At 39.9% G+C, this 12913-nt stretch overlaps 1 protein-coding gene and 1 pseudogene across 2 annotated transcripts in view; one reads left to right on the top strand and one right to left on the bottom strand.

The window, feature by feature from the left end:
- The window catches only part of LOC309803322 (ankyrin repeat domain-containing protein 26-like), a 138971-nt gene extending 126072 nt beyond the window's left edge, over window positions 1-12899 (bottom strand). The window contains exons 1-3 of the mRNA XM_082619393.1: window positions 12465-12899; window positions 3954-4068; window positions 3618-3791 (exon numbers count right to left, since the gene is read on the bottom strand). Of these exons, the coding sequence (XP_082475519.1) occupies window positions 3618-3791; window positions 3954-4068; window positions 12465-12694 (519 nt within the window). The 5' untranslated portion in view covers window positions 12695-12899. The remainder of the gene's footprint in view (window positions 1-3617; window positions 3792-3953; window positions 4069-12464) is intronic.
- LOC309803326 (ankyrin repeat domain-containing protein 26-like) overlaps window positions 1-12913 on the top strand; it is a 361186-nt pseudogene that overhangs the window by 257255 nt on the left and 91018 nt on the right. The gene's annotated exons all lie outside the window — the stretch shown is intronic.

Here is a 12913-nt window from a genome sequence, read left to right on the forward strand (position 1 = left end):
AAGAGATTCTTTTAAAATATGAAATAGATTAGAAATTAATGACTGTTTTAAAATCTAGAAATATTTATCAAAATAAACTGTAATACAGGAATTGGAAACACAGATGCTTATGGAGGCAAAGTAGGTGACCCAAGTAAGTGAAGAACCCAGGTGAGGCCAGCAAACTGGAGAACGCGCCCCATACAGAAGGGGCAGGCACCCTTTGCACGGCAGACCAAACAGTAGCATGGGCTCAAGGGGGACCAGATTGGATTCCTTAAGAGAAGCCTGAAATGCAGATTTCTGCATGAGTCTCCTAAATTTTAAATGCTGACTCAATTTGTGGAGGAAAGCTAAACACATCCAGGGGCCAAGTTTAGTCTATAGCCCACTTGTGTTTTTATGTTTGCTGTGAGTGTTTCCAAACGGGTGGGTATAAAGCAAATATTTGCATGTAAAACCTTTCCTTTCTTTAGGGCTTCCCTGGTGGCGCAGTGGTTGAGAGTCTGCCTGCCGATGCAGGGGACATGGGTTCGTGCCCCTGTCTGGGAAGATGCCACATGCCACGGAGCGGCTGGGACCGTGGGCCATGGCCGCTGAGCCTGCATGTCCGGAGCCTGTGCTCCACAACAGGAGAGGCCACAACAGTGAGAGGCCGGCGTACCGCAAAAAAAACAAAAAAACCTTCCTTTCTTTAGTATCATGTGTTTTACAAAAAAAAGTGGGTCCCAACGTGTAATAAAAATTGCTATTAAGATTCATAATACCCACTTCAAGAATGTTTCCAATGCCTGTTAAAACTACAATCTATTTCTATAATTCTCCCTGATGTTAACCAAATGGATAGTTAGTTCATAAGACTGCTGAAACTAAATTATTAAAACAATTCCTATCTGTACTGTTACTAACTTCATGGGTTTTGATGTTTAAAACGATCATCTTGCTTATGCCAGGGCCCAGTGAACCTAACAGACACACTGCAAGACTCTGTCATGCAGCTTTCACCAAAAGAAGGCTCATGCTTTACTCTTACTGCAGTCAGGAAAACCCTGTTTGTGATAAACATCTGTTGACCTAATGACCTGGATGATAACAAAAGGTGCAAAATCCGCAAAGGGTCACACTCTACTTATTAAATGACTCACCATAAGCAAATTTCTAAAGACTCTCTGAGTGCCAGTGAATGATTAGTGGTTGGAAGGAAAAAGGAGTTATTCTTCAAGCCAATAGATATTGCCAATAATATCCCTTTTACCTTCTCAATTACAGAGGCAGAGAAAGATAAAAGTCAGGCTAATATTGTTGGAAAGGAGGGAGTTGATGGAAGTAGCATCTATCCAACTCCAACTCTTCTAGAGATTTCTTATTTTTGAGATCTGTGAATTTATAAATCACACTCATCCATTCCATTGTTCTTAACCAAGGGCTGTATCAGAATCTCGAGGAAATATTTCCAAACACACATGTCCGGGCCTTGCTAGATTTATTCAATCAAAATCTTCAGGGGAGAGCCTAGGCTTGTAAATTTTTTATAAGTTCTCCCAGGTGACTGTGGTTCACGAGCACAATTCTAGCTGAGAATTAGTGTAGCAACCATCTCAGTCTCATCTGAGATGAGATTGGCCACATGGCCAATTCCTTTTCTCAATTGAGGATTTGAAAAAAAAAAAGAAAAGTGTAAGAGATCAGAGTCACCAAAACTACATTTAATTTTTCTGGGTCAATAGGTAGAACAGGGACAAGTAAACTGAAAATGCAACTTGATCTCATTACTTATAAACCCTTTACTTCCCATCAAGACATTCTAGATTTGAGAGCAGACTCTAGACTCTTATCTAAGTGGCTGTTTCTGCCAAAACAGGATAATATGTCAGTTAATTATCTGTTCTTCTCCCTTATTTCCCATTTAATCACCACACGTCCATTGCCAATCTGATTTCCTCTGAGTCCTCCTAAAATTGATCTCCAGGCAAGGTTACAGTTCACTTAGGCTCTTTCCCCAAATAAGAATTATTATCCCCGAAACCTGAAAAGAACTTTGCCTAAATACATAAACTGAAGGGAAAAGAAAACCCCAAAAACCTCTTCTTGGCATTTCCTAACTGCCAAATTTCCAAATTGGCCTGCGTATTTCTTTTTTTTTTAAATTTAATTAATTTATTTATTTTTGGCTGCGTTGGGTCTTCATTGCTGCGCGTGGGCTTTCTCTAGTCGCGGTGAGTGGGAGCTACTCTTCCTTGTGGTGAGCAGGCTTTTCATTGTGGTGGCTTCTCTTGTTGCAGAACACAGGCTCTAGGCGCGCGGGCTTCAGTAGTTGTGGCTCGTGTGCTCTAGAGCGCAGGCTCAGTAGTTGTGGCTCACGGGCTTAGTTGCTCCGCGGCATGTGGGATCTTCCTGGACCAGGGCTCGAACCCGTGTCTCCTGCATTGGCAGGCAGATTCTTAACCACTGAGCCACCAGGGAAGCCCGGCCTGCATATTTCAACTGCTCTCTCCTTTTCCTATTCCTTTTTCCCTCTGAAGCCTTAGGCAATGAGAGAGAAATCATTTTTACATAAATCATTTTTTAATAAAATAGGAACTTGTCAACAGAAGCAAGATTGCTATTATATTGTAAAATGCTTTTGTTTTGTTTGAGTTTTAGGACAAAGTCTATCTCCAAGGCAAGTTTTGCATTTCTCTGTTGTTTTACACTAATCAGAAAAAAAATTTGAGCGGGGGAAAAAATACTTGGGGAAAAAAAAAAGTCTTACCTTTAACAAATGCAATGTTTTCACAAATATCTGCCATAGACACATAAAAGAAAGCTATACTCTCTAATGTTTCTTTAGAAATATAATGATTTAAAGGGAAATCTTAGATAATTAAGTTATTTCAAAATATTTTCACTCAGGGAATGCTTGAGCTTCCAAATATGTAAAACTGACCCCATCTATGTCAGCAGAGGGAGTTCCTGGCGGGGCTGCAGCGGGAGGAGGTAATGTGTGTCCCAAAGAAAAAGCAGGAACAGCAGCTTCGCCATCACCTGCTCCCCATGCACAGCTACAACCCTGCTGAGGAGCCACCCGAGGCTGAGCGTGGAAGACCCCAAGGTGTACATGGTGGACCAAATGGCCACCAGCATAAGTGAACACCCTTGCTGGGTGTCAAACACGACCTGCCCCACTTTCCCCGATCTGAGAACCTGGGGTCCTGGAGGGCTCAGGGCCTGCTGCCTGCCTGGCCACCGGCACTCACCCAGCTCTCCCTGCTGGGTACTGGGTCTCCTTCCTCCTCCCATCCATCCCCAACAGCACCCATTCCCTGAGCCCCTGCAAGCAGCCAGCCCCCACCTCACCTCACTCTCCCCAGGTCTTTGTCTTGTGTGGGCTCTTGAGCCCACCACCCACTCCCAGGCATATCCTAATGGGAAGATTTTCCTTCTGGGGTAGAAGGGTGGCTGGGAGACAGAATTGTGCTCTTTCTGTGAGCACCACCTTTCTCCAGCCCGTGACTTGGCTTTGGAGTTGTTTCCATGGTAACAGGGCCTGATGGGTGGGATTCAGTGTACATATTATTATAGATAAAACATCTGCAGCTAAAACAAACAAAAAAACAACCATGTATGGCAAATATTTTGTAAATATAGTTGAGCTATACCTTGTTGCTTGCTTCAATGTTGGCGTCATGTGAAAGCAGCTTTGCTGCGAGTGATATATTCTGATAAAGGGCAGCATAGTGGAGAGCAGTGTTGCCACTGACGTCCATGACATTTGGGTCGGCACCATGTTCCAGCAGAATAGTTGCACACTCCTCTTCCTGGCATTGTATGGCCTATAAGTGTTATGCCAAGAAACAGACTGTAAATTCTAGGAATTCAAAGTAAACATTCCAGAAGTTTCACCAATTCGTTATATTTAAATGAGATAAATCCATTTTTATTCTAAGTAGTTAAATCAAATCCATCTCACGTTGACATGGTTGGCTACTATGTACCTTCATCCGCGCTGTCCTGTTTTCGTTGTCACAGAGGTTAAGCTGGCATTTTCTCTCCACTAGGAGAGTTACCACTGCCGGATGGCCATTGGCACAGGCCAAATGGAGAGCAGTCCTACGAAACCGAGAGGAGTTTTTAGGAAATTAGTAGTGCACTATTTCAAAACATACAATTGTTCATGTAATTGAAAACATTTAATAGCATGCTATTCCTATCCCTTGAAAACAAATATTTAGTTTGCTTCTGGAGAAAGAACAATATATATTAGCTCTTCTTACTCTCCACGTTAACGAAAGAACAACCTGCTTGAATAGAAAAAGCATGACCTTGAGATTCAGCTCAACTTGGGTTTGAATTTGACTTTAACTGTGTCACTTATTAGCTGTCACTTAGCCTTTCTGTGCCTCAATTTCCTCATCAACAAAATGGGGATAGAGCAGTAGTTACCTCACAGGACAACACTGTGATGCTTAAATGAGAACCTGTGCAAAGGGTTTAGAACAGTTCCTCGCACAGATAACAGCTCAATAATTATTAGGTAATATTATCATAATTATTACTATTACTACTATTTTACAAGGGCAACATTTCAATTAAGTAAAAGGATATTATACCTCTTTTGAAGATATGTCTTGAGGACTAGAGAGAACACTGTACTTCAATGATTCTAATATGCTCACTTTCTCACATTTTAACGTCTCTGACATTGGAATGAAATTTATAATTCACGATGTCTTACAACTATAATTGGTAGCATTTTTTGTTTGTTCAGTTCTCATTTTTCCTGTTGGTCTAATTATCATAACGTCTCTGTGCCTAAAGTTGCCATTTTTTTTAAATTTAAGTATAGGTGATGTATAATATTATAAATTATGGAACTTCCCTGGTGGCTCAGTGGTGAAGAATCCACTTGTCAATGCAGGGGACACAGGTTCGAGCCCCGATCCCAGAAGATCCCACGTGCCACAAAGCAACTAAGCCTGTGCACCACAACTACTAAGCCTGCGCTCTAGAACCCGCGAGCCACAACTACTGAGCCCACACGCCTAGAGCCCGTGCTCCACAACAAGAGAAGCCACCACAATGAGAAGCCTGCACACCGCAAGGAAGAGTAGCCCCCACTCGCCACAACTAGAGAAAGCCTGCGCGCAGCAACGAAGAACCAACACAGCCAAAAATAAAAAAATAATAAAAAATAAAAATAAAAATTATATATTATAGGGGTACAACATAGTGATTCACAATTTTTAAAGGTTATATATTCCATTTATAGTTATTATAAAATATTGGCTATATTCCCCATGTTGTACGATATATCCTTGTAGCTTATTTTATACCTAATAGTTTGTACCTCTTAATCCCCTACCCCTATCTTGCCCCTCCTCCCTTTCCTCTCCCCACTGGTAACCACTAGTTTGTTCTCTATATCTGCGAGTTGGCAACATTTTAAAAAATTTCTTATTAATATATAAAATAGTGGGGCATCATGCAATTCATGGTTCCTTACATTAAATGAAATAATGATCTATATAACAGGTCTACTGCAGTTCTAGTCACACGGTTGGCACTTAAATAACTTTTAGTTCTTAAAGGCATGATGAGCAATACTGTAAATCACCTATACTTCAATTTTAAAAATAATAAAATAAATAATAAAATAAAATAATACAATAAAAGCAGCATGGGGAAAGAGAACTAAAATAACAAACAAAACAAGAATTTTTTAAAAAAGTAATTCTAACTCTGATTTTCAGGTAGCTTTAAGCCAAAGGAAATTCAGGATTCAAATGAATAGGGATGGCTCATTTTATTCAATATTTACATTTATAGATTGTGTGAAATCAGACATTTCCAATGATCAATATTAGTATTTAATACCATTATAAATGTTCAAAAGGACAAGTAAAGGTTACCTTTTACAATTTCCTACCTTCAGAAATGCTTCTGTTTGAAAGAAGGGAGCAAAGCTTCAATTGAGACGAAGCCTTAATACTTCAATTTTAAATTTCTCATCTTGCTCATGGGGGCAACATGAAGTTTTTAAGCATGAAAGGGTTCTGAGAGATAGATGCAGGGTCCTGAGTAGAAAACACGTGCTACATAATAGGTATTCAAGTTATATTTGATGAATAAATGGATTAAACAATGGATAAACATAACTGGAGAGTTCAATAATTTTTTAACATCTTTATTGGAGTATAATTGCTTTACAATGATTTATTAGTTTCTGCTGTATAATGACGTGAAGCAGCTATATGTATACATATATCCCCATATCCCCTCCCTCTTGCATTCCCTCCCACCCTCCTTATCCCACCCCTCTAGGTGGTCACAAAGCACCGAGCTGATCTCCCAGGCGATGCAGCTGCTTCCCACTAGCTATCTATTTTACATTTAGTACTGTATATATGTCACTGCTACTCTCTCACTTCGTCCCAGCCTAATCTTCCCCTTTCCTCGTGTTCTCAAGTTCATTCTCTATGTCTGTGTCTTTACTCCTGTCCTGCTCCTAGGTTCATCAGAACCTTTTTTTTTTTTTTTTAGATTCCATATCTATGTGTTAGAACATGGTATTTGTTTTTCTCTTTCTGGCTTACTTCACTCTGTATGACAGACGCTAGGTCCATCCACCTCACTACAAATAACTCAATTTCATTTCTTTTTATGGCTGAGTAATATTCCATTGTATATATGTGACACATCTTCTTTATCCATTCATCTGTCGATGGACACTTAGGTTGCTTCCATGTCCTGTCTATTGTAAATAGTGCTGCAATGAACATTGTGGTGCGTGACTCTTTTTGAATTATGGTTTTCTCAGGGTATATGCCCAGAAGTGGGATTGCTGGATTGTATGGTAGCTCTATTTTTAGTTTTTGAAGGAACCTCCATATTGTTCTCCATAGTGGCTGTATCAATTTACATTCCCACCAACAGTGCAGAAGGGTTCCCTTTTCCCCACACCCTCTCCAGCATTTATTGTTTGTAGATTTTTGATGATGGCCATTCTGACCAGTGTGAGGTGATATATCATTGCAGTTTTGATTTGCATTTCTCTAATGATTAGTGATGTTGGGCATCTTTTCATGTGTTTGTTGGCAATCTGTATATCTTCTTTGGAGAAATGGCTATTTAGGTCTTCTGCCCATTTTTGGATTGGGTTATTTGTCTTTTTGATATTGAGCTGCATGAGCTGCTTGTATATTTTGGAGATTAATCCCTTGTCAGTTGCTTCGTTTGCAAATATTTTCTCCCATTCTGAGGATTGTCTTTTCATCTATTTTATGGTTTCCTTTGCTGTGCAAAAGCTTTTAAGTTTCATCAGGTCCCATTTGTTTGTTTTTATTTCCATTTCTCTAGGAGGTGGGTCAAAAAGGATCTTGCTGTGATTGATGTCATAGAGTGTTCTGCCTATGTTTTCCTCTAAGAGTTTTAGAGGAATTTCATTCCTCTAATTTCATTCTTTTACATGTAGTTGTCCAGTTTCCCCAACACCACTTACTGAAGAGGCTGTCTTTTCTCCATTGTATATTCTTGCCTCCTTTATCAAAGATAAGGTGACCATATGTGCGTGGGTTTATCTCTGGGCCTTCTATCCTGTTCCAGTGGTCTACATTTCTTTTTTTTTTTTTTTTTTTTTTTTTTTTTTTTTGCGGTATGTGGGCCTCTCATTGTTGTGGCCTCTCCCATTGTGAAGCACAGGCTCCGGACGCGCAGGCTCAGCAGCCATGGCTCACGGGCCCAGCCGCTCCGCGACATGTGGGATCTTCCCACACCGGGGCACGAACCCGTGTCCCCTGCATCAGCAGGCGGACTCTCAACCACTGCGCCACCAGGGGAGCCCTACATTTCTATTTTTGTACCAGTACCATACTGTCTTGATTACTGTAGCTTTGTAGTATAGTCTGAAGTCAGGGAGCCTGATTCCTCCAGCTCCATTTTTCTTTCTCAAGATTGCTTTGGCTATTCGGGATCTTTTGTGTTTCCATAGAAATGGTGAAATTTTTTGTTCTAGTTCTCTGAAAAATGCCATTGGTAGTTTGATAGGGATTGCATTGAAACTGTAGTTTGCTTTGGGTAGTAGAGTCATTTTCACAATGTTGATTCTTCCAATCCAAGAACATGGTATCTCTCTCCATCTGTTTGTGTCATCTTTAATTTCTTTCATCAGTGTCTTATAGTTTTCTGCATACAGGTCTTTTGTCTCCTTAGGTAGGTTTATTCCTAGGTATTTTATTCTTTTTGTTGCAATGGTAAATGGAAGTGCTTCCTTAATTTCTCTTTCAGATTTTTCATCATTAGTGTTTAGGAATGCAAGAGATTTCTGTACATTAATTTTGTATCCTGCTACTTTACCAAACTCACTGATTAGCTCCAGTAGTTTTCTGGTAGCATCTTCAGGATCCTCTATGTATAGTATCATGTCATCTGCAAACAGTGACAGCTTTAATTCTTCTTTTCCGATTTGGATTCCTTTTATTTCTTTTTCTTCTCTGATTGCTGTGGCTAAAACTTCCAAAACTATGTTGAATAACAGTGGTGAGAGTGGGCAACCTTGTCTTGTTCCTGATTTTAGACGAAATGGTTTAAGTTTTTCACCATTGAGAACAATGTTGGCTGTGGGTTTGTCATATATGCCCTTTATTATGTTGAGGTAAGTTCCCTCTATGCCTACTTTCTGGAGAGTTTTTATCATAAACAGGTGTTGAATTTTGTCAAAAATTCATCTACTGAGATCATCATATGGTTTTTATTCTTCAGTTTGTTAATATGGTGCATCACATTCATTGGTGTATACTGAAGAATCCTTGCATTCCTGGGATAAACCCCACTTGATCATGGTGTATGATACTTTTAATGTGCTGTTGGATTCTGTTTGTGAGGTGTTTTCTGAGAATGTTTTCATCTACGTTCATCAGTGATATTGGTCTGCAGTTTTCTTTTTTTGTTACATCTTTGTCTAGTTTTGGTATCAGGGTGATGGTGGCCTTGTAGAATGAGCTTGGGAGTGTTCTCCCCTCTGCTATACTTTGGAAGAGTTTGAGAAGGACAGGTGTTATCTCTGCTGTAAATGTTTGATGGAATTCTCCTGTGAAGCCACCTGGTCCTGGGCTTTTACTTGTTGGAAGATTTTTTTTTTTTTTTTTTTTTTTAGTGGTACACGGGCCTCTCACTGCTGCGGCCTCTCCTGTTGTGGAGCACAGGCTCCGGACGCACAGGCTCAGTGGCCATAGCTCATGGGCCTAGCCGCTCCGCGGCATGTGGGATCTTCCCGGACTGGGGCACGAACCCGTGTCCCCTGCATCGGCAGGTGGAATCTCAACCACTGTGCCACCAGGGAAGCCCTGTTGGAAGACTTTTAATCACAGTTTCAATTTCAGTGCTTGTGATTGGTCTGTTTATATTTTCTATTTCTTCCTGGTTAAATCTTGGAAGGTTGTTCTTTTCTAAGAATTTGTCCATTTCTTCCAGGTTGTCCATTTTATTGACATATAGTTGCTTGTAGTAATCTCTCATGATTCTTTGTATTTCTAATGTCAGTTGTTACTTTGGAGAGTTCGATATTTTTAAAGAAAACTTTTGGGAAGTAAAGCAATACTTTTGCAATAGTAATAATCATTTACATTTGTATTTTTGATTTTGTATTCTCATAAGGACACAACTAAAACTCTAATAAACTTTTTCAATAGTAATAATCACCACTTACATTAACTATTTTTTATTTTCATAAGACTGCAATAAAGTAAAATGATTAATCTCTAATCATTTACGTATTATAGGTAATAAAGCTACACAAAATCAAAAACGTGTATATAGCGAAATATATACCTAGTAAAATCTACAGGCATGGATAAAAAGATTCCCTTTACTTCTGAAGAGGTTAAAAGTTGTCACAAGATATCAATCCTTGAAAAACTTCCAAAAAAAAATAGAAAGTGAGAAATTATTTTTATCTGTACAAGATTCATATTCCTGGTCTCTCCCAGGATTATTTCACTAATACTAAACAGTTACTAGAATTTTTGTACATGTTCACTGTAGAAATCACAGATATTTTTAAAAGGAAAAGAAAGCTTCACTTATAATACAAGTGCTCAGAAATAACAAAAATTATCATATTTTTGTACATATTTGTGTCTAAGATAAGACCATAGTCTTCTTGTGTTTATATATAATGAAATTGATTTTTTTCTCAATATTCTACCAAAGTACATCTCTGCAGGTCAACATACATCTGTTATCTATGCCACCTTCAATGGTCACATATTACTCCATACCAGATACACTGCAATTTATTTATAAAATCCTTTGAGTTCGTCTTAATACATTGCTATTTTAAGCAGTGTTGAGAACAACAAATTGTATGTTACCTATCTCTAATTTATCTCTAATTATTTACCTCTAATTTGTATAAAGAGAATTGATGTGTAAAGGAAATACACATTTTTTAAATGTGGTACTTATCACCAAATTGCCTATTTGAAAAGTCAAAAGCAACTCAGACTTTAAACAGCAGTATAAGTACCACTGCTCTTCATCTTCACAAACTTTGTGAAGGGAAAATGGTTTTTCATTCCTCTTTAACTTAAATTCCTTTTCTTACCAGAAATGCTAATTTTTTTTCCTATATCCATTGGTCACTTATGGATATGCAAAAAAGTACGTTGCTCAATTTCAAATTAGAGTTTCTTCCCCCTTACTGATTTCAAAGAATTCTCTGTAAAGTGAAGATATGTTTTCTTGCCTGATACAAATACGTTGATATATTTTAAAAGCTCATTGTCTTTTATTTTGTTAATCTTCTTTTCTGATCTACAGAGGGTTTTAATTTTTTAATGTTGTTAAATCAACCTCCAGAATTCTTGCTTTTGAAGTCATTCTTAGGAAGGTCTTTGTCAGCACAAAAAAAAATGTATAAATAGGAATTTTGTTTTCTTCTGGTCGTTTTCTCACTTTGTATATTTAAAATTTTTGATCTGTACTCCATCTGAAACTTATTTTTGTGAGATAAAAATCTAGTTACTTTTCTCTAAATAGTTAGCAGTTTACTCCTGCACCATTTACAAACAATTTATTTTTTCCTTCTAATATGAAATGTCATCAGTTCAAGTTCTAAAGTCTTACATATATTTGGGTGTTTGGGCATTTTCTATTCTGTTCCATTCACTTATCTGTCTTTTCAGTTGTTAGTAAATGAATAATTTGTGGGAACTTACAGCACATTTTGACATCTAGAAGGGCAAACCTTTGTCTACTACATAAAACTTTTCATTTCATCACAACAAATAAAGAAAGCATGTGTAACTCAAAAATTTTTAAACCACCATCTGCCTATTTGGTTTAAATATGGGAAGACCATACATTTTAAGAAAATGAGTCTTCCTATTCAAGGACACAACCATCTTCCCACTTCAAAGCTGTCTTCTAAGGTCCTTCAGTAGAGAACATATATACATAGGTGTACACTGATATAAAACGGATACTGCAGGCTTCCCTGGTGGCACAGAGGTTAAGAATCCGCCTGCCAATGCAGGGGACACAGGTTTGAGCCCTGGTCGGGGAAGGTCCCACATATTGTGGAGCAACTAAGCCCGTGCGCCACAACTACTGAGCCTGCGCTCTAGAGCCCACAAACCACAACTACTGAGCCCGCATGCCACAACTACTGAAGCCTGCGCACCTACAGCCCGTGCTCCACAACAACAGAAGCCACCCCAATGAGAAGCCCACGCACTGCAACGAACAGTAGCCCCCACTCGCTGCAACTAGAGAAAGCCCACGTGCAGCAGTGAAGACCCAGCACAGCCAAAAATAAATAAATTAAAATAAATATTTTTTTTAAAAAAAGAATCCGTCTGCTAATGCAGGGGACACGGGTTCGAGCCCTGGTCCAGGAAGATCCCACATGCTGCAGAGAAACTAAGCCCATGGGCCACAACTACTGAGCCTGCGCTGTAGAGCCGGCAAGCCACAACTACCTAGCCCACGTTCCACATCTACTGAGCCCACGTTCCACAACTAACTGAGCTCGCGCGCCTAGAGCCCGTGCTCCACAACAAGAGAAGCCACCACAATGAGAAGCCCGTGCACGGCAATGAAGACCCAACACAGCAATAAATAAATTATTTTTTTTAAAAAGATACGGGATTGTATCTGAGGAATTTTTAGTCCAGAAGTTGATCTGTCATGAGAATTATTTTCCTCATTATGCACTTCTCTGTAACATATAACATTACGGTATAAAAATGTGTACATTAAAAATAAGATGCTGTTCATGTTTAATTTCGTTTCTGTGATTACTGACATTCAGCCAAATGACTTTAAAACTGTCAGTAAAGTGCTCTATAAGGGGAATCATGAGCGGGTCCGAAACCAGCTAAGGCTTTTTGCTGCCTATAAAGTCTGCGGGGCGCGGGACCCCACGTAGGTGTCCACGAGCCTTGGAGGGGAAACTGACAGCAGGGGCCCCACCCAGGCCCGCCCCGCCTCCTCCCGCCCGCCCCGGTTACCTGTTCATCTTGTCCCTGTCGTTCAAGCCATTCTTCCCAAGCAACAGAATCTGCTGCACTTTGGCTACGTTGCCCACGCTGGCAGCTTTGTGGACCTTCCCGAGATCCTTGTGTCGGATGTGGTACTCGGGCCGGGAGTTGACCCGATTACCGCTCTCTCTCCGCGGGCTGGTGGAGGAGCCGAAGAGCGACTCGCCCTTCTTACTTCCGAAGCCAAAAATCTTCTTCATCGCAGAGCCTACACGCTTCAGACACACCTCACCTCCCCCTCGGCTTCTCACAGTCTCCTGAGCCTAACACTAGCGGTACAGATAAGCCAACGCGGTCTAGCCACAACATCCCAGCTGGGAAGCTCCGCGGTTTCTCATCTTTCAGCCCAGAATAACCGTAGCCAAGCGATACAGCTAAACAGAGTGCGCGTGCACGCCTTGTAAGACGGCGTCACTGCG

The sequence above is a fragment of the Mesoplodon mirus genome (assembly GCF_964341445.2).
Source record: "Mesoplodon mirus genome assembly, chromosome: 4".
NCBI classification, from domain to species: domain Eukaryota; kingdom Metazoa; phylum Chordata; class Mammalia; order Artiodactyla; family Ziphiidae; genus Mesoplodon; species Mesoplodon mirus.